Source organism: Astatotilapia calliptera, chromosome 9 (assembly GCF_900246225.1).
Source record: "Astatotilapia calliptera chromosome 9, fAstCal1.2, whole genome shotgun sequence".
In the NCBI taxonomy this organism is placed as follows: domain Eukaryota; kingdom Metazoa; phylum Chordata; class Actinopteri; order Cichliformes; family Cichlidae; genus Astatotilapia; species Astatotilapia calliptera.
The window spans coordinates 18,981,525-19,008,791 of record NC_039310.1 but is presented as its reverse complement, the minus strand read 5'-3'; the positions used below and the strand labels follow the sequence as shown (position 1 = coordinate 19,008,791).

At 43.4% G+C, this 27,267-nt stretch overlaps 1 protein-coding gene across 5 annotated transcripts in view; it reads left to right on the top strand.

Moving 5' to 3' along the window:
• dipk2ab (divergent protein kinase domain 2Ab) overlaps positions 1 to 21,275 on the top strand; it is a 36,348-nt gene extending 15,073 nt beyond the window's left edge. For 4 of the 5 annotated variants that reach the window (XM_026179733.1, XM_026179731.1, XM_026179732.1 and 1 more), the window contains 4 exons: positions 2,636 to 3,525; positions 7,989 to 8,123; positions 15,358 to 15,661; positions 19,087 to 21,275. In XM_026179733.1, the coding sequence (XP_026035518.1) occupies positions 2,872 to 3,525; positions 7,989 to 8,123; positions 15,358 to 15,661; positions 19,087 to 19,433 (1,440 nt within the window). In that variant the 5' untranslated portion in view covers positions 2,636 to 2,871 and the 3' untranslated portion in view covers positions 19,434 to 21,275. The remainder of the gene's footprint in view (positions 1 to 2,635; positions 3,526 to 7,988; positions 8,124 to 15,357; positions 15,662 to 19,086) is intronic. The other variant, XM_026179734.1, reaches the window with a different exon arrangement.
• Positions 21,276 to 27,267: the final 5,992 nt, after the last annotated feature.

Here is a 27,267-nt window from a genome sequence, read left to right as displayed (position 1 = left end):
CATTAAGAGGAAGAAAATGATCCTTTCGCATTGTGTGATTACTAACATAATGCAGGTAATGCTCCTTATGTAATTGTGGTCTAACGCTTTTTCTGGCAAGGAATACGAAGCGATGTATTCTCTTCATGCCGGCTGCCAGCTTGTGCTTCTCATTACTCGGCGCTGTCCAGGTCTTGTTCAGGGTTTGTTTAAGCTTGCCCCGGCTCTCTGTTTCTTTCTCTCACGGATGAAGAGGTGAAACACTTCTTGGCCTCGCTGAGGTTATGGTTCGTCCTCTCTGAGCCCTTAGCTCATCCTAGATAAATTTCATATCTGCTCCCAAGATCTTGCAGTCACGTCAGTGTCATGGCTGCCTGTGTCAGATGCTAAATGGCACTTGAATCGAGATTTTATAACAACGGGAAATTCAGTTTTCCCCTCAAGCAATCAGCTTTCTCTCACTCCCTGTAGTAAAAGGCACAGACATGCATCCTTTTGAATCCTTTTGTTTAAGACAGCCTAGTGTGGGCCTACTTTACTTATGTATTTATCCCCCCCCTATTCAGAGAGCTAATTTCAAATGCTGTCTAGAAATAAATTGGAGGGGAAAAAAAAAACAGTTTCTGTTCTGCTTTTTTTTTTTTTTTTTTTTTTTTTTCTCTCCCCGCTTCTGAGTTATCTTGAGATGAGATAATGTGAGAATCAGTAGCTCTTGCAATATATTTACGAAGTGCTCTCTAGATGATTCTAGCCAAATATTGCCATCATTAAGGATGCACCATTTGTTAATTTGAGGCCAATGGTAAGTCTAATGTTTAAAATAACAATTTAGCCAAAGGCCACTCCAGATACAGATGTTTTGTCATTGTGTGTCTCTGTAGCTATACATTATCCCTTTTGTGCCAGGCAATGACGGCTTTCCTGCTTTTTATTTCACAAGAGTCCAGGTTCAATAATACGAGTTAATGAAAAGCTGAATAAGACACACAGTGAAAGTGGTCGATATTGTCGGATAAATCAGTGCATCTCCAACTTTCACTGTAATGTGTTGTAATAGATGAATTTTTAAAAAAAAAATGCCGCCATAGGACTTAAAATCATTGCATTTTAAGCTTGATTGAAAGGTTTTTACCCATGTAGAAAATGCAGGTGTAAAGTTTCTCAGTAACTCATTATCTCACTCTTTATTTATGTCAGAAAAAAAATCATATCCTTATTGCTGTGTTGAGTCACATTGTGCGTGGTGTGGCGAGAATGGGGGGGAAAAAATGCTCGAATAACATTTTTCTTTGCCTTTTAAAAACATGCAGTGTGGCACTCTGTAGTTCCCTATTTGGATATGGTCTATTTTTACATTAGGCAACTTGGCCTGATCAGCTCGAAGTATTTCCAGACAGAGGTGTGGGGTAAAAGCTTCTCCATTCGGCTCTTATTTGGCGTGCTGCAGGCCCACGTTTCTCACAGCCGCCGCTTTCTCTGTTGCTTTTAACCCGCGTGTCCTACCTGAATCTCCGCCTCTTCGATCTAAAAGCAAGGGAACCCATCGACACACAAACTAATCACACTACTGTGCCTGCTCGTTAGCCATGCCCTCTCAAGTCAGCTGTCCTAATAGGCATGCCCTAATGAGCTCTAATTGAGGATGGCTAATTTGCATGGTCTGAGTCATTGTATTTCTTAAAGCGACTTAAAATACTTACTGCCTAAAAGCTGGATTGGGGTGGGGGGGTCTAACATGGTTTCATCGTGGACAGATTTTAGTGGGGCTTGTGGGGTTTTTCTAAGTGCTTTGTTCTCTCACTGTGATCCCAGATTTTTTTTTTTCTTCTTCAGATAGGGCTTGCCATCCCCCTTCTTGGCTAAAATTAATAATCTCAGTAGAAATATTCAGATTCATTTTTCCCCCTCTCGACCAGAAACGTTATTTTAGCGACAGCAGCCATTTTCAAAGAAACCGCATCAAAGCGTGATTAAAACGAAGCAGGGCAGCTCTGATCAAAGGTTAAACTTTGCACGGTGTGACTCTCATCACAATGCAAACCGAGATTCCTCCATCTGAAGCAAGAGAAACAAAATCAAGATTCCTGAGCTTAGAAGTAACCGTTGAGGTATTCAGATGGCAAGTTATTCTGCAGTACATCTTAGAAAAAGTGATGGATATTTTTATTGGTGCAGAGGGAGGGCCCACTGAGGGACTCTTCCTCTGAATGCAGGACATTTTATTTTAATACTTGCGGACGATGTTTTACATTTCCCCTTAATTTGATCACTGACACTTTATTTTCCCTTTTTATTTATTTTTCTTATACTTTGAGTATACAAGAAATGATTTCCCAAAGAGAACGCACTCAAACAGGCACAGGCAGGTTTATTGCATTGGCTGTGGGCCATCTCATTTCTGCTCAAAAAGTAATGAAATCTCTCAAATGACCCAAGCAATTCAAATTTGTGCGACTATTTCATATTCCAGAGAAGCTGCATTTTGTTTTACAAGGTGGGATCACATGTAAGCATTTAGGGTGAGAAGGAAATTAAATCAACCTTTTTCCACTGTTACTTAAGGCAAGGCACTGGATTTTTGGTATTATAAGGTGTAGCTTTTATATTTTCCCTCATGTAATGATTTTTTTCCGTCTCTTTGTCTGTTTGATTTCAGAACTGCTCGCCCAAGTTTACATACAAACTGCAGAGAGAACATGACGCACTGGCCACTGCCAAAGTCTGGCACAGTGCAGCTGTGCCAACCTCGCCCCTGTCTGCCGCTTTAGAAGGTTCCCCTTTGCACCATGACGGAGAGGCATTGAGGTTAGCTCCCTGACGATCATCTCAATACCTCTCCTCCTCCTCCTCTTCCCCTGTCCCTCAACACCCCACTCCTGACCCATCCACATCATGCTGCGCTTCCTGCCTCTCAAACTTGGCCGCCTGTACCGCTGTCTAAAGCTCCTGTTGGTGGTGGGATTGTTTGTCATCTTGTTGATGAACACCCACAACCTGTTCGCGTCCTTCCAGAAGAATGAGCTCACGGACAGACGATTCATCAATCTCAACAAGTGTCCCGCCTGCTTTGGGACCAGCTGGTGCCGCAAGTTCATGAACGGCCAGGTTTCCTTTGAGACCTGGGGTCGCCTGCGGTTTCTAGACGTTTTCAATGTCAAGAATGTTTACTTCGCGCAGTACGGAGAGCCCAGGGAGGGCACTCGTCGCGTGGTGCTTAAACGGCTCGGCTCCAACCAGGAGTTGGCCGAGATAGACCAGAAAATCTGCAAGAGGGCCACAGGCAGGCCGCGATGTGACCTCATCCAGGCAATGTACAAGACTGAATTTGCCCGGATCAACGGCGATGTTCGACTGCTTACTCCAGATGTGGTAGAGGGCTGGTCAGACTTGGTGCACTGCCCCTCTCAGAGACTGCTGGACCGTGTGGTCCGCAGGTACGCCGAAACCAAGGACTCTGGCAGCTTCCTGCTAAAGAACCTCAAGGACACGGAAAGAATGCAGCTGCTCATGACGCTGGCATTTAACCCGGAACCACTCGTATTGCAGGTACTGTGTCTACATTTGAACTTCTTAAAATCTGCGTGTTTACAGGGTATAAAGCAGTCTTAGAGCTGATAGGGTTGTTGTTTTTTGTTTTGGTTTTAAATCATGCTCGGCAAATACACTCTTCGAGGAAAATGTTGCATCTGGATAAAGATGCACAGATCATCTGACAAAGAGGTCTTTGTCAGATGATCCGTGGCGGCAGCTGGTTTCAGAGCAGATGATAAAACGCGGCTCCTGGATTACTCCCGGAGATTCAGAAAATCAGTGCAACAGTGTGTTGGCCCACAAAGCCCCCACTAAATTACAGGGCGGGAATCCCTTTCCTTCCTCTTGCCTAGATCTGAGACAGGCTATCAAGTCCTCCCTAAACTCAGGGCTACTTCAAGGCTGCATGCCGGCTATTTGGAGCAAGAATATTCTTCTGCTTAGAATGGAGAAGGGTTTAAGAGCTGTGGGCTCTGAGAGGGGAAAAAGGCGATTTTTGGCTGGCGGCAGTGCTGCATATTTAACACCATATGTAGGGCAGTTTTAAATTATTCAAGGATGCATCTGTAAATGGTCCAAGTTGCTTTTAATTTTAATATAAGTCTATGTCCACTGGATTGTCATCATTTGTGTGTGACTGGAACGGAGCAGTCTCTGCAGGGCTGCTAAACTGTATCAGTGCCAGTATTCTTGATCCTTAATTCGTCCTGCGAAATATTTTTTAACTTGTTTTTCTGTGTGAATTTCAGTGTTGCTATAAGAAAAAACAGTTTTAAGAAATTTGTTTTACTTTATCTATGAATTCTTTTTTAAAAGAAGATTTTGGGATATGTACTGTTTAGTTTTGATGAAAATGCAACAGGACGCTTCGTTGTCCGGTACAGGGAAGATTAGAACATTCTTGATTTTGACGCATTCTAACCAAACAAACGGTTCATCTTGCTGAAATGAAAAGGATGCTTTAAAAAAAAAAAAAAAAAAAAAGTTTAACGTCTAGCTTTGACACGAGGTCAGGAGAAAAATCCTGACCCACCTTTATTCAGTCATCCTGATGTCAAAGCAGGCGTATTCCTCTGCATCCGCATCCTTTTCACCCGCTGATTAACAGGCGGCCAATCAATTTCAATTTCTGTTTGGCATCGAGGGTCTCACGAGGGGACAGAACAACAATGGTCTTGGCCCGTGTAGACATTCAATAACTTGTTTTGACCTCCACCACTAGTCCCTCCCCCCCCCCGCGCCTCACTGTCCCCCACATGTGTTACTGGACACCTCCAGGCATTTCAGAGGACAAAAGGCGGGATCAGCTTTTTAGTCTGGTCAATCTATAAAATCTGATTAGCTTTGTGCGGTCACTCAACCCTCCCCCTCGCTTCCTTTCTCCCCTATTCTCACAACATCCCTTTTTATTTTTTCTTTCTATGGCTTCCTCCCCTACTTTTTCATCACACGTGTGCAGACAATTCCATCACTTCAGTTATATTTCAGTTCAGAGGCATAGGGAATCACCCCTCCCACCACCACCACCACGGCCTTAGTCTTATCTTGGACACATAGTTTAAGACATCACGCACAAACACATCATGCACTCACATTGTCCACAACTCCTTCCACTTCCCGCTCCGTGGAGACTTTACATGTTTACAAGGACTCATGAATTGTTGATCTCAGCCTGAACTTGTGACCTGTGGGTAAAAGAAGAAACCGTTGGGTCTCTGCTCGCTCAAGGCCGCAGGATAGCCGATGGCGCGCGCAGACTGCCGGGATAGATAACGCACAAAGAAATGTGCGAGACCTCTCAGAGACTCGCAGATCCTGAGTACTTTGACTGTTCGTCAGCATCACTAACCTCAAAAGATGAGAAAATTTGCTGTGAGACTGAAAGGGCCCTATGCACAAGGTTGGGCAGCAGCAGACCATAAAGAATTAATAGCGTCTATAGAGATTGAACAGAAGACGTGCTGTACTACAACACCTTGGTCTACCTATTTTTTTTTTTTTTTTTTTTTTCCCTTTATTTTTTGCTAGAGGTTTGAGCTGCTGTGTGGGGACAGGCTTTAACAGAAGATATAGAGGAATGTGGGCCGAGTTTTATGACTCGTTATTTAATCTAACCCGGGCCTTTTTTCAACTATTTATCACTGTCAGGTCATGAGTGACGCTTTATTTTGCCTGGTTGTAGTTAAACACCTCTCCAGTAGGTTGAATAAAGGAAACTCTCACTCATTTTATAATTCAACTTTGCTATATTTAGCGTAAATAATTTCCTTTTGTCATCAGCTAGCAGTGTTGTTGTATAGGGATCTTTTTTTTTCCCCTTTCTCTCTCCTATGGCTTTATACAGTTGAATAATGCGAATAACATTTCTGCTGTCTGCTCAGCGAGCTGCACTCTCTCTTAGAAAGGCTTCTGTTTCCAGTCTTTTGAAGCCACAGGCAGTAAATCGGCCCTGATTCACTATGAGAAACCAGACCTTCTTTGTCAGTGGGAAACAATCTGCTGTGTTGTTTTGGGTCTGGCCAACAATGTGTTTTCTGTGTTCTCGGTGTCTATGAGTGCACACTTGTGTGCTGCACGCACACACACCACCCCCACTTTTCTGTCACGTGGAAGACAATTTGGCTTTGGGGAATAAATATTTTTGGAAGACAAAAATGACGACAGCCAAACAAGGAAAAATCCTTGTGCAATGAGAGTCGTCTTATCCAGTTTCATCCGTTTTCCCCTCATTTCCTCTTAGCGGTGCAGTTTAAGTTACCCTGGAAAGGTTTCTCTTTTACTTTGATAAATCTGCTTGTTCAAGGGGTTGTCTCTTTGCCAAGCGGCGGAATTACATGATGCTGTTTAATTTTTACCTCTTATTCAACAATAACTCGGTTTGCATGAGAAGCGAGTAATTCATTTTCTCATTTCCATGGCTCGAATCTTACTTGCCATCCTTGCCGTCTCTCCTGCGGCTAGATGACTCACCGATTCATCAGGTGATGGTTGTGTTTGATGGAGTACATCTGGCCCAACCTTAAATTAGTACAATTTAGCCTAGTCCTCGCTTCCAAATCATTAAGCTTAGCGAGTTTGCCAGAAGCATGTGACTGTACTCGCACCCTTTTTGGTCCTCAGCCCTGTCTTGCTCAGTGGAGCTGAGAATAGGATGTGACAGGCCTGTGGGGTTAACTCAGTCAGTGGCGCTCTCATCTCCTCTAAACTCAAATCTGTGCCCTCCCAGACACCCCACCTCTCAGCTCTCTCTGCCTCTTTTTCTATTACAGTCTCTCCCCACCTTTCGCAGATCCACCGACTCGTTCGACGCTCTGGCCCCACCTGACAAGGAGACACGCTCCTTTCACGTAACACTGTATTTTTTTTCCCCAAGAACTCTGACACTGATGCTAAATCAGGGGGAGAGATTACATGGATGACCTTATCTCCTGTTCTTCCTAACAGTTTTGACAGCAACATTTTAATGCAAATATGGAAGGAAACATTCACAGCTCTGAGCAAACACACCAGTAGCTTGTTTGAATCTCTAAAAAAATGGAGGGGGGGATGCATCTTTGGTATGCTGCTGATTAATGAAGCTCTGCATAATCCATTACAATGTTCCGTCACTTCAGGAAGCTAAGCCAGAATAAACAGTTTGTGTTTGGGGTTTTTCCTGGCACAACGTGAGGCAAATGTGGTACCTCAGCTGCGACCTGCACAACCTCGATTTATTTTTGTGTTGGTAACATAAATTTAAATCCCTCAGTTTAAATGACTATAACTGTAAATTTAAAACGGTGGTGTGGTTTTAAAACATGCTCCAAGAGTCTTGTTGGGGAGATTTCTTTTATTTTTTTGACTAATATGCACATAATTTTCCCATGTAACCTTATTTGTTGTACAGAAGCAATTATTTTTACAATTTGCTGTTGAAAAGAAATGAAATGAGGAATTTTTTTTGGAGACAATATTGAAGTTTATAGACAGGTTGTTGTGATGTTTCGTGCAAATATCAAGAAAAAAACAAGTAGAAAAACTGTTTTTTTAAAGATTTATGTGGATTGTAAAAAAAATTTCAGTTTATGCAGGGGGAAAAAATTTCCTTTTTGCAGCATATGCTTGCTCTGGCAAAGTATCGACAGAATTTAAGCCTTTATAATTTCCGTGCAGGAAAACCCTTATGGTCTGGTTTTCTGGGTCATCGTGCCTCTTCACAAAGAGGATCAAAACCTGTTTTGTTTTTAGTTTTATTTATTTCTTTTCATTTAATCACACGCTGCACGCTATCGCAGCTTAAGTGAGAGCCTTCTGTCTCAAAGGCTGGCTCAGTGACTGAGGTCGGCCAGTAAATAGTATTTAAGTTGGTAGTCTGTGATTAGTACCTTTGTTTTTGGGTCTTGGGGATTGTGACGCTCTTAGCACATAAGAGAGGAGGTTGTGTACGCCGCTTAACCCTCCTTCAACTGCTCCCAAACCCCCTTTCATTATTCTTATAGGCCTTTGTGTACAGACTGAATCCTGTTAGGATAAGACGGGGAGTTATCTGGGCTCGACTCCCCTCTTTTTGGCTGCCCTCGCTGGATGGAGGCCCTGGTGGAAAGGCGAGAAGAGAAGGAGGAGAGGAACCGAGGGTTTGTGTGACTGTGTGTGTGCGTGCACGTGGGTGTGTGTGTGTGTGTTGTACAAGCCAGAGCCTTGTGGTGTTTTCCTCTGTTTGAATGAGCCAGACTGCTTGTGTTACCATAATCCTTTCTCTCTTTCTTCCTCTCTCCAAACACACGTGCACACACACACAAGTACACACAGTCACACACACGCCTGACAGCTGTGTTTGGTTAGGTAAATGCCTGTGGCTAACCCCCCTCCCATCCCACCCACTAGCTTCTTTTTTAGATTTGTCCCTCAACACCCCCATCAAAGCTTCCTACTGTTACAGTGTGCACCCCAGCCTATCTTATGCCCTGCTCCTGAAGATACAGTTCTGCAGTGCAGGAGACAGTCATTCACAGCTCTCCCTGGACCCCTTAAGATGGCCAATATTGATCCGTAACAAGCAGCTCTTTACTATCCTCTGTCCCCTGGAGAGCCTGGGCCCTAATGTTAGCAAGAATATGCCTTTCAGCACATCAGTTTGCTTGCAGTAATAAAACTGCCCACTGCATTAAAGCAAAAGGCACTTGGTTCCTGTCAGAGAAATTATAAGAGGTTAGGGATATCTGTAGCATCTGTACAGTTTTGGCATTTCCACCCCTGCTAGTTCTAAAACTCTCTGCATTTTAACTGCTCACTGTATGTAAAGGGAAATGTTCACAGGCCCCTCTTTTAATGTTTGACTCTTTCTCTAGCATGTCGAATAAATGAATAAATATGTATATATATGTGTATTTGCTCTTTGTAGAGGGGAATTCTCTTCATGCATCCTCTGGTCTGTAGAGAGGTTGGAGTACAGGGGCAGTGACAGCAGTCTCCCTGCTCAGTATGCTTACATGGTTGCCCCTGAGATAATTGGCGCCTGCTCTGAAATATACAACCCTTGATGTAGGCCTCAAACCCACAGCCTTCAGGTCTGAGGCCAAACTGTGTGGGCGGCAATACCACCTAGACTGAGTGAACACTGCTGCCTATGACTTAATACATTCCTCATCTTCCAGCGGAGGGGATTTATGGGGTGACTCCATGTGCAGTGGCTCAGGTTCAGGTCGGCAAAGGGTTTCAGCTATCAGTAAGCGGCGGAGTGTGTACTAGCAACCCCGAGCTGTGCCGTCCTGTGCACTCATTCCTCATCCTGCTCTCATTCTCTCTGCAGAGCAAAGACCTGCAGAACTCAAAGAGCCAGCTAACCCATTTCTATCAAGACTTGAAGTACCTCACTGAATCATGTGCATAGTCTTTCGATGTCTTGGTTTTGTTTTCTCATATGAGCCGAGTGTCTTTTTTGATCTCCCACTTGGCACAAGCAGTCCTTTCAGTTTTTATACATGCAAAGATTTCTGATATTCATAAGGCTGTTCACACGCTTGTCTAGATGGACATTAATTGACTTTTAAATGAAAAATAAAGGCTGTCATAGCATGTATAATAAGATATTAAACCAGTAATATGAACATCGTCCATTGTCAGATGAAGCCATGGGAAAGGAGTACTCAAACATAAAGAAGGAAATTACCAAACCCTACCTGTAATATATTGGCCTAGTTTTCAGTGTTTCCTGCAGAACTGCATGGTATTTCTGGTGGTATCAAGACAGTGGCCCTCCCATGATTTCAAATCCACCACTTTTGATTGCAGCTGGCGACATGTAGAGCTAGTGGCACTAGCTCTACATGTCGCACTCCCAACCCCTTACCTTAACTCAGTCACCGGCCTCAGTTCAAGAAAGTGTGGTTAGTCTGTTTGACTGCAGAATAAGACAAGAGACAAGTGATTGAGATCAAGGACTGCTCGACAGTAGCAAAATAACAGTGAGGGCACTAGAAAAACCTATCACATTTTTTCAGACAGAATAAAAAACAAAAAAAAACAAATTCCAACTATACTTGGGTGGTCACAGCAAGTATAGTCTTATGAGTGGGGAAACAAAGACTTGTGTGATGCATTAAACCCAATCAGAGATTAGTTGTCTTTGTTATCCTTCACAAAGGTATCACTTTTTGGCCATCTGTCCAAGGAACAGCCAGATCAGCATGTTTTCCAAAGCCTCTTTTATAAGGGTTCTGAATGGTGGAGTTGTACACCAGTGGATGTGGATGTTCCCCAAGACTGCTGCCAGTGGTACGCGCTGTAACTTTGCAGCCTTTGAACCATACGCCTGGATAAAGAAAGAGGTCAGGCTTATTCTAAATTCAGAGATCTACACAGTTGGCTTGTCTCAACCAGCAGACATGTATGCACTCCTCAGTGTGGTGCCGTGACTCGGCATTTCCTGGATCCGATGTCTGGAACATGTGGGATCATTGCCCTGTATCGCAGGTTTAGGGGCGGAACAAAGGGAGAGAGGGAGGGGAAACTAGGTTAGCAGGAAATGCAGCAGCGGGAGACGTGCGACACGGAAAAGAAGTTGCACCATGTGTGCTAGGATGAGGCTGGTTCCCCTGTGGTGTCTGAGCTCTCACTGCAGACTGACTGGATTTTAAACATAAATGGCCAGCAAAATGCCAGACGGGGTTCGCCAAACATCCTCCAGACACACAAGGTCAACAGGAGAGCTGCACAGAAAAGCAATAGGTTTTTTTTTTTTTCTTTCTTTTTTCCCCAGGTCCAGCTTGGCAGCTCCTGCCTTTCAAGCCTTGCAAAACAGATGTGGCTCCTTCTTAACACTAATCCCCCCTGATAAACAGACTGAATAATGTTCATTTTGTTATACTGAGGTTCAAAGTTATTTTTTTCTGTCTCTTTCGTTTTATCTGACTGATTGTGTCTATCCGCCACGTGTCATCAACTTTACAGTTTGATCCCAGGACTCTTTACGAGTCTTGTCCTGGCTTGTTTGTTCCAAAGAGGCGAGGTTTTGTTAAAGACAGAAAATGTCGAGAATTTACGCCACGCCCGGCTTAGGGCTTTAACAAGCTGCACACTTTGGTTGCAACTACTAATTTCCTTTACGCAGAAAGTAGCTGTGGTTGCAAAGATGAAGGCAACTGCTTCCTTTTAAACTCAACTCTGCGTCCAACGTGTGTGTGTGTGTGTGTGTGTGCGCGTGTTTGATGGTCCAGTGTTCTCTGCGAGCCAGCCAAGGCAATATCTTGGGAGCCACTCATGTTTACTCGGCCCTTGAATAGAGGTTGTTATCAGCCCTGGTCACGTTGCGTATTCTCATTCACATGCACTCGGATGGCGTTTCACGTAGACACACTCACACGCACACCCAAACAAGGAGCCTCTTTTTGAACGCTTTCTCTCACACGCACGCCCACGCCCTCCCCAAGTGGCCCTGTAGAAGGGCATGCCTTTGTCAGCAGATGTCAGGACGCAGGTGTGTGTTCCTGTGCCTCTCGCTCCATTCGTTTCATCCTCTTCTCCAGAGGCTGCCCATTTGTCTGTGGCCCTGTTACATTTCAGCCCAATCCAATCTACCCCCGAGAGAACGCCAGTGTGTCTGTATTACAAGGGAGGGGGTGGAAAGCACAACAACCCCCCCCCCCCAGTCACTGCTACGGTGGCGAATTGGCACAACCTTAAAGATTAGATTAGTCAGACTTGGGCCTAGAAGTCACTATGAGGTCGTCTTTAATGAGAAGAGTCTGTTTTCCACCCTTGCTTTCATTGTCTCCCGAGCCCAGCTCATTATTTCTGTGACATGGCAAAAAATTTTGCAGGGGAGGAAGGGGGGGTGGGAAAGCATTGGGCTCCATGTTTTACAAGTTCAAGGTTTTGCTAAGCAGGAAATAAAAGGTTCTTATCCAGTGAAGGGAACAAGAAGTGATAAGACTTTAAAAAGCAGTAAAAGTTGCTGGGATGTGTCATTGGCAGTTTTGCACCCTCAGCATTTTTAAATAGCATAACATGATTGGGTGACGACTGGTAAAATTCACTACCTTTGCAGTAACCACACACACACACACACACACACACACACACACACACACACACACACACACACACACCAGAGTACCTCCCAGATCTGCTCAGAGATAGTGCAGTGGATGTAATATTAGGCTGGGCTTTCCAATTTATCCCCCCCTCCCCACTCAACGCCTCATTGCGGACGTTAATGACTTCTGCAGAGTAACCGTTTAAAGAGCGCTAAGGGAGAATGATTGGTGGGACACGTAGAGTATTTATCAAGCCTTGCAATAGGCGAGTTTGAATCCAAAGCTCAGGTGCCCACTCTCGTGTGCCTGCCCACGCTGTTCGGTAGTTCTCACTTTCAGACTTATTGTGTATAAAATTTAAATACAGGAAGCTCATAAAAATGGCACCGAGGTAATTGACGCAGCGCAGCGAGCCTTCTAGCACCGCGAACGAGCAACATCTATGTTAAGAACCACGAACGAGGACCAGACAGACATGAAGGCGTTCTAATAACAGCCGTTGACAGTATATGAAAGTAGCCGTAGGGCATTCATCCTTCTCCTCCCTCCCATCAGCCATCCCCCCCATCTGCTGTCGCTCTACTTTTTCCTCCTATTCAGGGCTGTAACCTGACAACAAAGAGAGAGATGTGTTTAGCAGGCAGGTCTTTGCTGGTTTATTCCTCCTGTCTACTGGAGCGTAGAAGTGAAAGACACTCTGTTTGTCTCTTCTGTTTGCTGTCTCCATCGTATTCTCTTCTTTTCTCCGCTCTCTGGCTCTCAGGCTGGCCCCGCAACCCCACATCTCACCATCCACCCTGCAGGCGTGAGAGAAGAGGTTGATGCTTGGCAAAGGAGGTTTTAGTCATAATGTTGGACAGGGCAAGTTTTGTCATTGTGACAGAGAGCCGCTTAGGTTTGCAGCAACATAAAGGCTTGAATTTGGGTCAAAGGGAGGCGAGCCTAAGAAGGATATACCCCCTAACTGATCAAGCTTCAACTTAATCTTTATATACCACCCTCAGAAATTAGAAAGCCATTTTAGATATTTAGCCTATTAAATCTCTAATCCTAATTCTCTTAGCCCAGTGGCTAATGGCATCTCAGTAGCCTGGGATTGTCTCCCCTCCAGCCAGTATTTGGGAGTGCAGTCAGCCCACCATTATCATTCATTTCTGAGCATGTGATGGACTTCCTTTAATTTCTCTTCTTGTCGAGTTTGCTGTATCTAAAAGTCTAGACAAAGGTTATTGAAGCACAGGCTTTTGGAGAAGTTTGGGTGAGTCACTGCCAAGTCTAGTGATGATGAGCACAGACAGACAAGGCAGCAAGAAGCAAGTAGTGCTTCATGGACAGACTGTTGTCTGGCCCACGATTGATCGGGTCACCTCAGGGAAATGGGTTCGACCTACACCGCATGCAACTTATCATTGTCCTTCAGTCAAGCTTGTGGCTCTTTCTTAAAACTGATGGGAACAAGAGATACACCTAAGGTATAGATTTACGCCACTTAACAGACTGATAGGCTGGAAAAAGTTTGCTGCTGCCTGGATTCGTCACATTGAGTCATCGCTGCTTTACTTGACTTTGTTGGGCTTAGAATTGCCTTGACTTCATTGCATCATGCACAGCATAGTTTGCAGAGTGTTCAAAATAAAACACCCCAAAAATAGTCAGTGGCACACAAGCAAAGCTGCAAATCGCACCATAGTCATCACCTGAATGCCTTTTGGGTTCCAGATCACTTGCATCCTCCCAGTGCCACAGTCTCCATGTGGCAGGAGTCCAGCTGCTGTCTTTGAGATAGCAGCTGCGTGGTGTGCGGGAGGAGGAGGATGGAGGGGGTTAAAATGTATGTCTTTAAATAATTTGTATTTCATTAAAGTTTAAAGAGTTGGGGCAGCCATGCATATTTAACCTCTTACCCTCATGACAGAAATTGAAAGCTGGTAAAGTATTGAATTACCTCGAGTGTAAAGTGAGATGCAACACTGATAGTAGTTCACACCTTACCTGCAGTGTCACGATGTGTTCCCTGCCTTATCGCAGGTGCGATTGGGTTTCAGAAAGGGAGGGCGACCGAGGCTGCTGTGAAAGACAAGTGCTCCCAATTCTCAGTCTGTGTCCATGTGGCGGCTGCCTGCCAAAAACTGCAACCCAGGAGAGATTTGTTACTTAGGAAATGCAGGCAATCATTAGGCTAGCATATGGACGGGTGTTTATTATAAAAGATGGAGTCCTATGGCAGCGGGTTTATAGGGTGGAGGGCGTACCGCTTGCAGCAATACCCATGTGTCTGCGGGGGAAAAAAAACGAAACAAAAGAAAAACAGGCTTTCATTCTATTATTTTCTCTTAATTTGTCTGACCATTGTGGCAGCCTGCGACAAAGAAATGGGCCCCAGAGAAAAGAAATGGATGCAGGGAAAGTGTGAGACACGAGAGCTCATGGAGGGAGATCGAAGCGGTAATGAGACTTAGAGATTCGAGTCCCCCAGCAGCCTGCAACATTTGCCAGATACAGCCGCTTCATGCCTATCTCATTTAAGTTTCACGTACGTTTGTACAACTGTCCACAGTTGTGTATGTGTTTGCCTGTACCAATGTGACCACTTGATTAGGCAATTGCAGATGATAGGTCACACATGCATATCTGACCCCAGCAGAGGCAAATAAATCCAAGAGAGATTAGGCTCTAGTGCGCTAGTACCGCCTTCATCTGGTGGTATTACCTTATTATTAATCAGTTTAACCTATAATACACAGCGATTTCTTGTCAGCATGCCCAAGCTGCATTAACTCAGTTAGTCGACATCACACAGCAGTTTAAATCGCCCCACAGCTGCATCACAACACATAAGGCTTTCCTGCTAACTGCTGTTACCACAAATCATCTCCTATCAGTTCTCTGGAACCACTGAATATAGCGGCGTACATCAACTCATAGCTGTAGGGCTTTAACACAAACTGGCTTTTGCTTTTATTAAATTTAATCCGTTATACCCACGTGATCCTTGGCAGATTTTCAGCTATTGTGCTTAGAATTGTGTATAAAACATCACCTCAGGCTGCACACAGAATCTTTGTGTTTGCTTTTTGGGATTTTTGTTTCATCTGTCCGTGTTAAAGAAGCCGATTCGTGTGCAAGTTAAACAAATATTTTCTGAATATTTGAAGGTTCTTCCAATTCATGTGTTAACCTTTGCTGTTCAGAGCCACTGTTATTGTTTTGTTTTTGGGTTCTTTTTTTCTGTCAGCCAACTACATTACACAGCCTGACTTCTTTTATCTGTTTTTTTTTTTTTCTTTTTTTTTAAATAAACTGTCTTCCACGCTCATCTGTTTCTCCTTCCCAGAGCTTTCCGTCAGATGAAGGGTGGCCGTTCGCCAAGTACCTGGGAGCATGTGGGCGCGTGGTAGCTGTCAACTACGTAGGTGAGGATCTGTGGAGCTTCTACAATGCGCCGTGGGAGAAGAGGGTAGACTTGGCACGCCAGCTGATGGACATTGCCGAGCAGCTTACCAACAATGACTTTGAGTTCGCCCTCTACCTGCTCGATGTCAGCTTTGACAACTTTGCGGTCGGCCCACGTGACGGAAAGGTCATCATTGTCGACGCCGAGAACGTTCTTGTGGCCGACAAAAGGCTCATCAAGCAGAGTGAGTGGCACTGCCAATAAATTTCCACACATTCACTTTGTGTGTATGTGTACACAGACATGTACATCCATAAGTCTGTGAGTAATGCCTCAGTCTGTCCCTACAGTTTCCATGACAATAAGTCATTGTTCGTGAACATGTATGCATTGACGCCTTTAAATACAACCACTTCATAAAGAACTGCTGCTCATCTTTACAGGGTGTTTACAGGGTGTTATTTACATTTACATTTACATTTTTAAACGCTGTCCACAGTTTGTATTTTCTAGAAAACACTGCATTTGATGTCAGAACTATACCCGCAAACTGTAGCTTATGAGGAAGTGATGAAGGTTTGAGGAAAGGCCTCAAGGGACACGCATGCTCGAAGCCTCCTCTCTTCTAAGAATATACACTCCTCCAGCACCCCTTCTGCCTCTAACGCGCACGTCCCCATCAAAGCTAAGATCGTTCGGATAACGAGCCATCTCCGCTGCCCTAGTTTTTTTTTTTTTTTTTTTTTTTTTTTGCCTCTCAGAATAAACCTCATAACAAGGACAGAGATAGTTATACATCACACGCTCAGTGCTGCGGTTTCCTACAATTCTGTCCCCCTTCTAGGGGCCACTACAGAGAGAGGCAAGGCCACCTAGTAAGGCTCTTAGATTTGTCCCTTCCTGCAGAAATCCTATTAAAGTGATAAACTGTTGTGTCGCTGGGTGTTGAGATTCCACCATTATGCCCTGTGACAGATATGAGCGTGTGTGTGTGTGTGTGTGTGTGTGTGTGTGCATGCACTTTTTTAGCTGTAGGCGAAAGTATTGTGATGAATTTATCCTGAGATAAAGTGCCATTTTGCCAAATTACAAGATCTGACACCAGAAAACTGCAAATTGATGTACAACATGGGAAAGTACTCCAACATGCCCTGGAGTTTTTGCCCCTTGAGTTTTTCCCTCATTTGGTGCGCGATAATACGATATGTCAATGCACCACACTAAAGTGTGTATATTTGCCTTGGTGCCAAAACCTGCAATTTTCCGCCCTGTCACAAGTAGTCCTTTTTGCAAGCCCTAAAGCACAATCCAGGTTGAGACTCCCTTGGTCTGGCCGACACATTTAGAGGTTGACATCTCAAGCTGCTTACCCTGGCTATTCAGAGTTTAAGCCCCAAGTTTATTTTCTTCTTGCATGTTTGCGCGCCTGAATCTCTTTGTGTGCGTGCCAAGTGCCGGGGCGCAGCAGGACGAAGAGGGACGACAGCGATAATGAGTATTACGAGGTCAGTGCCATGTGTTGGACAGCGCTAGGAAATAGCCACGGTAACTTCCCAAGGCCCGACAAACAGAATTCAATCCCTACAATTAGAGCCTGAGATTGAAAGCGAGCTAAGGAGTGTGATGCGAATCTCATCAGTCTAAACTAAGGCCAATTGATTTGCAAATCAAACACGCAGAAAGCCGTGTGCTGTTCCACCCTCTCATTAGGGGCATCCATATTGATGTGATGGGTTTCGGCGAGATAAAACGCATGCTATGTTGAAGTTGTGCTGTGCGCTGTGTTTGCACAGTCCAGTGGTGCGAAAGGAGCCATTCCCCATCATTGAGTTTATAGCATTTGAGGATGTTTTCACCCCTAGTGGCTTTTGGAAACACATGCTGTATAATGTAACGCACACTTCACTCACTCTCTCTTTCTCCCTGATGCCCGCTGGCTAACACAAACACACACACACATGCAGCAGCACACACACACCGCCGTTCTCATTCTCTTACATTCAATAATGCACTCTAACACAGGCATACATTGTTAAAACCGGCTCGTACTCTTGAATGCCACTAGTAAGGCCGCGCTAACAAGCATTTCAGGCCCAATGTCCCCTCTCAGTGCAGCCCAGTGAAGCCAGAGGTGTGAGGAGAATGTATACAAGTCAAGCCTGAGCTCCTTAACATGGAAGGTACCAGATATGCAGGAGACAAGTGAGGCTAGGCAGCCTACCTCATGTGCTGCTCTCCACTCAGTTGAATTGGAAATTATTTAGTTTGTGTTGGAAATCTTCTAGCTTTGTTACACTCGAGCTTGCAGGAGGAGAGAATTGAAGGCATTGAGGTGCAAGTAAATAGACCTCGTAGTTCTTTTTAGCCTTTAGTTGAGTCTCAAAGTACTTTATTTTTTTTTCTTCTTCTTTCTTTGCTGTGCTCATCTTTGTCCTTGAGAACAAACCTATTGCTCTCTTCTTCTTTTTAGGTGTGTGTGTGTGTGGGTAAAAGAACAGGACATTCTCCTGATGCCATCTGTCAATCAGTGCTGAGGTGTGATGCATGGCCAGCTCCAAAACATTAATTGCTTTCACCTCACCTTGCTGCTTTGGCGTGTACGTCTTTATATGTATGCGCCTGCTTGCGGTATATGCATACGCAGGCATATCCATCTTCATCACCCACACTGATTGAGGTTGATGTGCCCCTCCTCTTTGGGGGGCCATGGAGGCCCCTTGCTAACAGGGCAGAGTTGGATGTTTGATTGAGTTGTACTGATGAGCCAGAGGAGAAGTGCATTACATCGCTGATAGACTGATTATGTGTTTGCATCCTCTGGGTCCAAACCCCACCCCCTCCCCACCATGCTATTGATCTGGCTTTTAATGCACAAACCAATAGCTCTCTCGTCATTCCAGGTTATTTTCTTGGCCCCCTTCTTTCCCAGCACAATCTTCTAAAGGGGGAAAAAAAAGCAATGTGAAATGAGCTGGAGAAAGAATTTTATTTGCTCAATAAATCTGGAAAGTGGTTCATTTCTGTCAAATGAAACTGTAGATGAGTTGTTTGCCTCTGGGCTTTGAAAATAGTATTTCGCATTAGGGCCTGTGGGGTGTCAAAAGTGGCACCTTGGTCTTGTCAGCTTCTGCTGAGGCTGATTTCATGGGTAATAATTTGCACAAAGTAAAAAAAAAAAAAAATATTCTTCACGGTCAGATGCGGTGGAACAGTTGACTGTAATTACCAAAGTTTCAAGTTTAGTTTTTCTCTTTAGTTTCGAAAAAACAGTTTGCTGAAAGAGAAATGCTCTTACTACACCAGGAAAGAATTCATCTAAAACTGCCTGCCTAGATCTGAGGGAGCTCTTTAGCAGAATACCCCGAATGCAAAGATTGAACCATTTTTGCGTGACTTACCCAACAACCCCTCCAGGTTTCATGTTTGTGTATCACTCTCAATAAAGGTGTAAATGCTAAAAGATTAAAAATGCTCTTGATTTTATAGCTCCAGGAGTTTCTTAAAGGTTTGCAAGGCCCACATAACCCAGCCTCACTTCATTACATTCACCTGGGGAAAAACAAAGCTTATGATCCACTAGATGCTTTTTTAAAATCTGTTTTAACTAAATGCTGTTATTACGTTTTCATAGCAGCGGATTCATTTACCTGTGTATCTGTTCTCTTGCAGACAAGCCGGAAAACTACGACGTGTGGTACGAGAGCCGGTTTGAGGAGTGTGACCGGGAGGCCTGTCTGTCTTTCTCCAAGGACTCTCTTTGTTCCAGGGTCACTGTGGACCACAACTACTATGCCATATGTCAAAACCTGCTGTCACGGTATGCTACATGGCGGGGCACCACTGGAGGTCTCCTCCACGACCCGCCTGCCCACATAGCCAAAGATGGACAACTCAAGGCTCTGTTGGACGAGTGCACCAAACCCAAAAAACGTTACGGCCGCTTTCAGGCAGCAAAGGACCTGCGCGAATACCTCACACAGCTAGCTGCCGCTTCCTCCTCTGCCATGGCCAGGTAATGAATGGAGTCGGCGTTAGCCTGACGCAATGAGAGACTGAATTCTGTATTTTTGGCTCTGGACTCTTGAGATCCTGATTCTTGTTCATGATGTCATTTGTTCTCCTTTATGCTTTGGAGCTGGAAGGTGTTAGCTCTTGCATCAGGAAGGGTAAGAATCAAACTTCAAAGCTGATTTCTCAAAGCTGTAGCTTTTACCTTACTTTGCTCCTGTGTAAAAGAGGAATGTGGCGCTATAAAATTCTGGTTAGAACCAGGATGGAGAGGGAATTGAGGTAAATTCTCCCCACCCAGGGTGGGCTGCCATCTCTGGGGGATGGGAAGATGAGAAAGGGCTCTGGTAAACGCATCCTTCACTGGACACAGGCTTACACAAACCAGAGCGTCCAAGTGGCCGCGGCAACATGACATAGCCCCGACCACGTCGATCCTCCTGCCATTCCTCAGTCCATCCGAACTGTTGTGTTTGATCGTAACACTAATTTCTCTTGTTTAAATTTGCTGTTCTTTTCAAAACTGAATCCAAGTTTAAGTTTTTCTTTTATTTTTTTCCTTCCTTTTTTTGCTGTGCCATGGCTTTGCCCCCCTCTGTAGCATTGCTGCAGAGAAGGTGGAAGTAGCATGAATCTGCCGTCTGGCAACAGAAAAGGCCAGGCTGCATCAAGTTTAGAGGATAAACAGAAAGTTTGGAGTTTTCATTTTCATGCAGGACGAAAGGAAAACCCTTGATGTCTGTAGAAGTATAATTCCCTGCTATTCCAAACAATCACCTGATCTCAAAGTTATAGAATTGATGCAATCATCCTGGACTGTCCACCCCCCCCCCCCCCCCCCCCAAATCTTTCCCTTTTAATGGGGCCAGTGAGCTTGAGACAGCTGTTTTTAGGAAAAAGAAGATACAAATTGGACATTGGTGGGTCTCTTGATGCAGATTTGCCTATACCAAAGAGGCTAGTTGTAAAATTAGGAATTCTAAGCAGTACAGAGTTATATTTTTGGTTCCCCACCAGAGCTGTCCAGAAAAACTTTAATGTGTACACACATCTTATGTGAGCTGTCAGGCCTGCATACTGATTCTCCTCTCCTAAGAACCAAAACTCTAGGCAGATCTAAGGCATAAATTAGCCATATTAAATGTCACAAAACCCCCTCTGCTTTGTTAGCATCTTGATAGGATAAATCTTTTTTTTCCAAAGTTGATAAAAGTGAATAGCAGTGGCCTTTTCTTTCAGATTCTGTTTTTGTTTTTTTTGTTTTTTTTTTTAAATATCTGTAATTATAAATGAATTCTTCTGTGCTATGCTCCCACTAATGTTGACTTCAGTAAGCTCCATCTAGCCAACGGTACAAAAAGCAATGAAGATAACCAAATTACTTCTTTGCTCCAGAAATGGCTTCTGACCTGCACTTTTTGAATCCCAGAAATGTCTGCTGAATATTTAAACACTCGGCACCACTTAGAGGTTGGGTTGATTTTACACTTGGTGGGCCAACAAATTAAAGCGTAATGAGCGTAGGATCAGCTGGTAATGCATTGTGAGAGATCTTTCTTTAAAAAACAAAAACAAAAAAAAAATCAAATAAACCCGTCTCTGGCTCCATATGTTTTATATGTCAACTGTTTTGATGTTGTGAATCAGATGCCCAGTGGAGTGTTGTGTAGCACAGTCAACAGACAGGCGAATAATCAAAAGTGAGCCACTCCACCTGTGGGGAAAGGAGAAAGCACAGCAGTTTTTGTTTGTTTTTGTTTGTTTATTTTTTGGCCTTCTCTGAGACCTGGAGAGCTGATGTGACCTTTTGCCAGTTTGGAAAAGCAATAAAGACAAGTTTGGCTAATGGATTTTTGTTTCTGAACCCCCTTCTCTTTTGTTGTGTCAGCTGTATTTCTGTTTCCCCGAGTCTGGAGGATGGTCAACTTGGAAGGATTTGTTCATGCGTAACTAACTGTCCTCTTTTTGTACTGTAATATATTTTTTCTTTTGAGTATTATATCAGCATTGTCTGATTTTTCCTGTGCCTTTCATTCAAAAGTTGTATTTACAACTTTTAGTGGGTTTAAATATTAAAATAAATGAAGATCTATATATAGATATATACACACTTATGCTCTGTGTGGCCTCTCTTTGATTCTGCCTTAATTTTCCTTTCATTAATTCCCATCTATTTATCTTGCAGGTGATTTGGCTGTGGCTCATATTGCCTTTTTTATTTTTTTAATTAATTTTTTTTATATAAATTTGATTCACTGTGGCACAGCTGGATATCGGTGTTTGCCAATTCCCTTTCCTTTTTTCTCATTCCTCCTTCTTGGTTTTGATCTTTCCTTTTGTTGTGCTCTCCACTCAACTGCGGATGCAAATCCTCGTCTTTTATCTACGTTTGAATAGATTGTTTTTGAAATAGTTTACTATAGCTACGAATTCTTTTGTGAAACGTTTATAAGGACGTTAGATTGCTCAAAATAAGCCATTCATGGAGGAGGGCTGTACTTGTTTAAATACATGACACAGAATTTTCAAATATACTCATCACCACTTGGAGTTTTTAGTTTTTTATTTTTATCATAAGTCTCTCCTCCTCATTGTATTTGTGTGTAGTATATTTTTAGTGTGTGTGTGACTGTGTGAGTGTGGTTTTTGCTAATTCAATAGCTCTTCTGAGTCTCTCTGTCTATCTTGAGCCTGCTCATGCTTGTAGCATAAAAGCCTGTGGTGGAACAAAGTAGTGCTCGAGCCATAACCAAAATTAGAAGCTACATGACTGACACTCTTTGCCACTCTTCCTCTTCCTCTCTCTCTCTTTCTTTATTTCTTCACGGTCATTTTTCCACCTCTTCCCTTCTCCTTCTCCTCTGTAATTGTGCTTCTCTTTGACACACCCGCTGGTTTGTGTGGAGAGCTGATGTCACACTCATTGTGGTGAAGTGCTGTTTAGCCCTCCGTGCTGTAGCTACACTTAGTCCAGCTGATGAATGGCTCCGGGGTTGGCTGGCTATAAGAAAACACCACAGAAAAATGAATGGGGCACCAGGCGCTCAACTGCTGCCCCTCTAAGTTTAAATAAACATGAGGCTATTTCAGCGTGCAGCCACCAGGGATTCTAGACACTGGACATGGAGAGGAGGAAGGTGGTCGTGTCGGAGGGGGGAAATTGAAACAATATGGTTTTGCAGAAAAAGCAAACTTCTTGTCCTCCAACTACAGCAAATAAATAAAACCCTCACTGCATTATCCAATTTGCTGTGAGTAAGCTTGCTTCCAAAAACTGCAGCCCAAGTTGTCAAAGTGAAAGCAGAGGAAAGAGCAGCTTCTCTTTGTGTGTGTGCGTGTGTGCGTGCGCACTCTGTTTTGAAGCTTTGCAGCCACTATCCAAAAGGGAGACTAGATATTGTTGTAATTCACCTGCCAGTCATTGAGCGGGATGGGTAGCGTCACAAATGGGTAGGAAATAAATGTGCTGTCATGTGACTACCTTTGCAATATCACCAGGCTCTTTGCAAATCCAAAGCATTTTGAAATCCACCCCCGAATTCCCGCTTATCAGCACGGGGGAAGTTTGAAAGGCAGAGGTGGAAAGTATTGTATAGTGTTCAGCAGTCGCATTATCTAAATCTCTACATGACTTTAGCCGCGCCTGTCATATTCCAAACCTGGCAAACTGCTGATATCTTATTCAGGTCATAAACTGAAAGAGAAGGAGGGGGGGAGTGAGAGAACTACCATATGTTTGATTACAGCAACAAAGAGAGGATGAAAAATGAGCAATGACCAAAAAAACTTTGTTCGTCGCCGTTACTCATTCTAACCTGATGTAAAGTCTATTTCATGCTCTGGCAGGCCACAGGGACAGGCAGCCATTTTTAGAACCAGAATGACCCACATATATTTTTTTTCTTATACTAGTAGGGGGTTAGGTATAGTTAGGGCTAGGGGTTGGTTATCAGCAGAACGTGTGAAGTTGTGTCACTCACCCGTGTGCACGTGGCCTGCTGTTTTGGGCCTCTTCCGGGTTGTGATGGGACTCGGGAGAGTGTTCTGAAGAGTCTTTGTGAGCGCCTCCTGGAAAATCATCACTAATGCAACACAAGAGTTGCTAGAAGCAATGTTCCTCTCGGGCTGCTTACATCCCTTCAACATGGTTGTGTCACTCTCACATCTAATGCCTCATTTAGATAGCACTCTGGTTCCAGGGGTTTTCTTTTTTTTTTTTAAAGCTGTCGCACACTTCAGCCCAGCACAAAAATCCACAGTGGAAGCTATGTGTTGTTTGAAAATGCAGCTCAAAGAAGCTTTGACGAAGACCAAAAGGAAGGCGTCGCGGGAATCTAGACGCTCTAATGTTTTGTAAGTCAAACTGGTTTTTAAGTTTTGATCTGCTATTTATGTGCATTTGACATCAGAAGCACTTCGAGACAGAATTTCAGAAAGAGGAGAGCGTGAACGAACGTGGCTCTCAAACTTTTTCTTGGGTTTCAGAAAATGCCGAAGAAAAGTCGATGCCTGGCATCCCACAGTTTTTATTGATTGTTACCAATTTAAAAAAAAAAAAAAAGGATCCTAGCTGAATTTAAGACGGATAAAGTTCAGCACCATAGAATCGGCAAACTGTTCCCTAAAATGTCACGTGCATTTAGCTTAGTTTTACCTTATGTATTTTCTCCTTGTCTTGTGGCCCACTCCACTGATTGAGAGCCACTGCTGCCGTTCTCAATCTGATTCATTCAGTGGTTTTCCAATCTTTTGTCCACTTTTCACGAGCCCATCTGAGTCCTGTTTTTAGGACCCTGGTTCTGGGGCTGCTCCGTCTCTGGGCTGACGGGCACGTCACTGCAACCCCCCCTGGCTTCTGCTCCGCGGCTGCTGAGTGAGCCCTCATCTGGGGCTCTCCTCAGCTCTTTCTGGGATAGTGGTGCGGCTGCCCCTCTGGTCTTCCTTGGTCTCTTGTGTTCTGAGGGCCTCTGGATGTCTGGAGTCTTGATCTCCTCCGTACCTGCTTCATGCCCTGGAGGACGGGGCTGTGGCCCCCCCACACCCTCTAGCAGATCATTACATGAAGGAACCTTTTAAATACAAGCGCGCTCATGCTCATGTGTACACACGGGTGCTCACACACACAAACTACACCCTTTTTTGGCTCCTACCTCAAAGCACACTGCGCTGTCGATCTTACGTGCTGCACAATAATGTTTAATATTTAGTATTTACTGTTACTGTATATTCCCATATATCATCGTGATGTTGTTTATTATGTTGCTCTTTTTTTTCTTTTTTTCTTTTTTTTCCCTTCTGCTTGTTTTCTCTTTTTTCTTTCTCAACAGGTGATCCAGGTGATTGATATGTATTTTTTGTCTGCTTATTTTGTTGGTTTTTGTTTTTTGCCCTTGTCCATCTTCCTCGCTGTTTTTCTTTCCCTCTTTCTTTCTCCCTTTTCTTTTCCCCAGTCAAGTCTGTCCCGTATTTAGCAAGTGAAAATAAAATAAAATAAACAATAAAAGGCGAATCAAATAGACCATTACGGCAAGGCTGGGATTGTCCATTTGGTAAAGTAAATCCGTCGGGCATCTTTCTTCGCCTTTAGACAATAATTCTGATTGCAAATAAGCCAAACGGGACAGACAAAAAAAATAAATAAATAAAAGGAAATGATGACATCCATTGTGGTCATCTGCTGCTGTAGCCCATCTGTTTCAAGGTTTAAAGTACTGTGCTCTTGGAGATGCTTTTCTGCATACCTCGGTTGTAGCGAGTGGTTATTTGTGTTACTGCTGTCTTCGTATCCACTCAAAGCAGACTGGCTGCTCTCCTCTGCCTCCCTGGGTATCTTCTCTATGCTGGATTATTTTCTGTAAATCCCAGATATGACTGTGTAGGAAAATCTCCATACAGCAGCAGTTTCTGAAACACTCAAACCAGCTTGCCTGCCACCAGCAAAAAGGCCAGTTTCAAAATCTCTTAAATTACTTTTTCTTCACCATTTCTAATGGTCTGTTTGAACTTCAGCAGGTCATTTTTCATCTTTTTATCCCAATGCTTAGCTGACAATTTGAATTAAAAAATAGTCTCTAATTTTGAAATCAGTTTTGTTAGCAATTTAGCATATTAGCAGTAATTTTAGCAAATTATTGCTACTGTATTTTTTCACCTTTTGACCAATAGTTGTCTACTTTAATCATTTACTATTACTTTATGCTTACTTTTATGCTCACGTCTATAGGACTACCAGTTATTTAAATAATTTGTCATTTCAGATCATTCTGAGTAGTCTTCTTTTGGGTAATTGTACCACTGGTTGGGATTGACATCCTAAACCGTTACCTTTTAAGTGATGCTCACACCATACTTCGAAATGTTGATACAAGAAAGTATGCAGCAGAATTTGATAATACTGACATGAATCAAATTTTAAATATATTAGGGGTGCAACGATACACAAAATTCACGGTTTGGTTTGGTTCGATACTTTGGTGTCACGGTTCGATATTTTTTCGATACAAAAAATGTTCATGCCTTTTTAATTTGTCATTTATTAAAATTATAATATATATTTTAATATAATATATTTTAGTACAGTTTTAAATTTAATTTTGCTAAAACAACAAAACAATAATAAAACTATCTGATCGAGAAATCACTCATCTTTGGAAAAGAGAGTTTATTACAGAGAAACGTCTCTTTTTAACAGGTTAACAAGCTAACTGCACTAACACACTGGCACATCCGACATACTGTTTTAGTTTTGTCCATGACGCGCTTACCATCAGAATCATGCTTCACATGAAAACCAAGATAGTTGCAAACACCAGATCTGAATGAGGGTGGGGGAGGTTCAATTTCGGGTAGCGTTGAGGCAGTTGCTATGTTGCAACGAGCTTAGCTTCTGTCTTGCTAGCTTGCGCTGCGCTCAGTGGATCTGCACTCGACAGTGCAGCCTAGGCGGAGTAGTCGAACGCAGATCCACTGAGCGCTCAACACAGACAGCATCGTCAGAAGAAAAGTTAATAAAATAAATAAATAATTTTGTATTGTTGTATACATATGCGTACCAAACCGAAAGCACTGTGTCGAACGATCCAATATCAATACGAGTATTGTTGCACCCCTAATATATGTATATTCTCATTTATCCTGATTTTAACTTGGTTCCCTTGAAGTTAAAGAGAAATGGCTTGAATTAACTGTGAATTAATCAGATTGGCCCAGTGCTTTATATTCAGCTGAATGCTAATTAACACTGTGTCAGCTGTTGAATAGGTCTTGCAATAAGCAGTTTGATATGCAAGTTTTCAAAAGAACACCAGGCAACCAACGGAGCTTCAAAGAGGACAAATCATGAGTCAAAATCGGGAAAAAAATTTTTTTTTCTTTTTTAGAATTGCTCAATTTCCCGAAAAGAACTGTCTGGAAAGTCATTACAACACAGGCCGCCTGAGACGAGCTGCATTCACAAAGTGGAATAGCGGCCACAAGTTGAAACTACCCAACAGAGAAAATATAAAGCTGCTAACCTGCATGCAATTCAATATTACTCAGTGTTATAACAGTGTTTAAAACGTGATCATATGGCTTTAGTTTCCATGACTTTAATGTAAAAAGTGGATTCCTAGCAGATATGACCCCTCTGCCACTTTAATTCGTTTTTTGGTTTTTTTTTAAAGGCCACTTTAATTCCTAAACTATCTTTTCCCCTTTATTTATTTTCCAGCTGTGGAAAAGTTCACGCCTCCCACCTGCACACCTACCGTTGCCCATTTGTCTCATACTTGCCGCCTTCAACCTAAACACGCAAACAAAATGAGCCCTTGCTACGATTCCCTGTCCCAGCTGTTGGGAAGG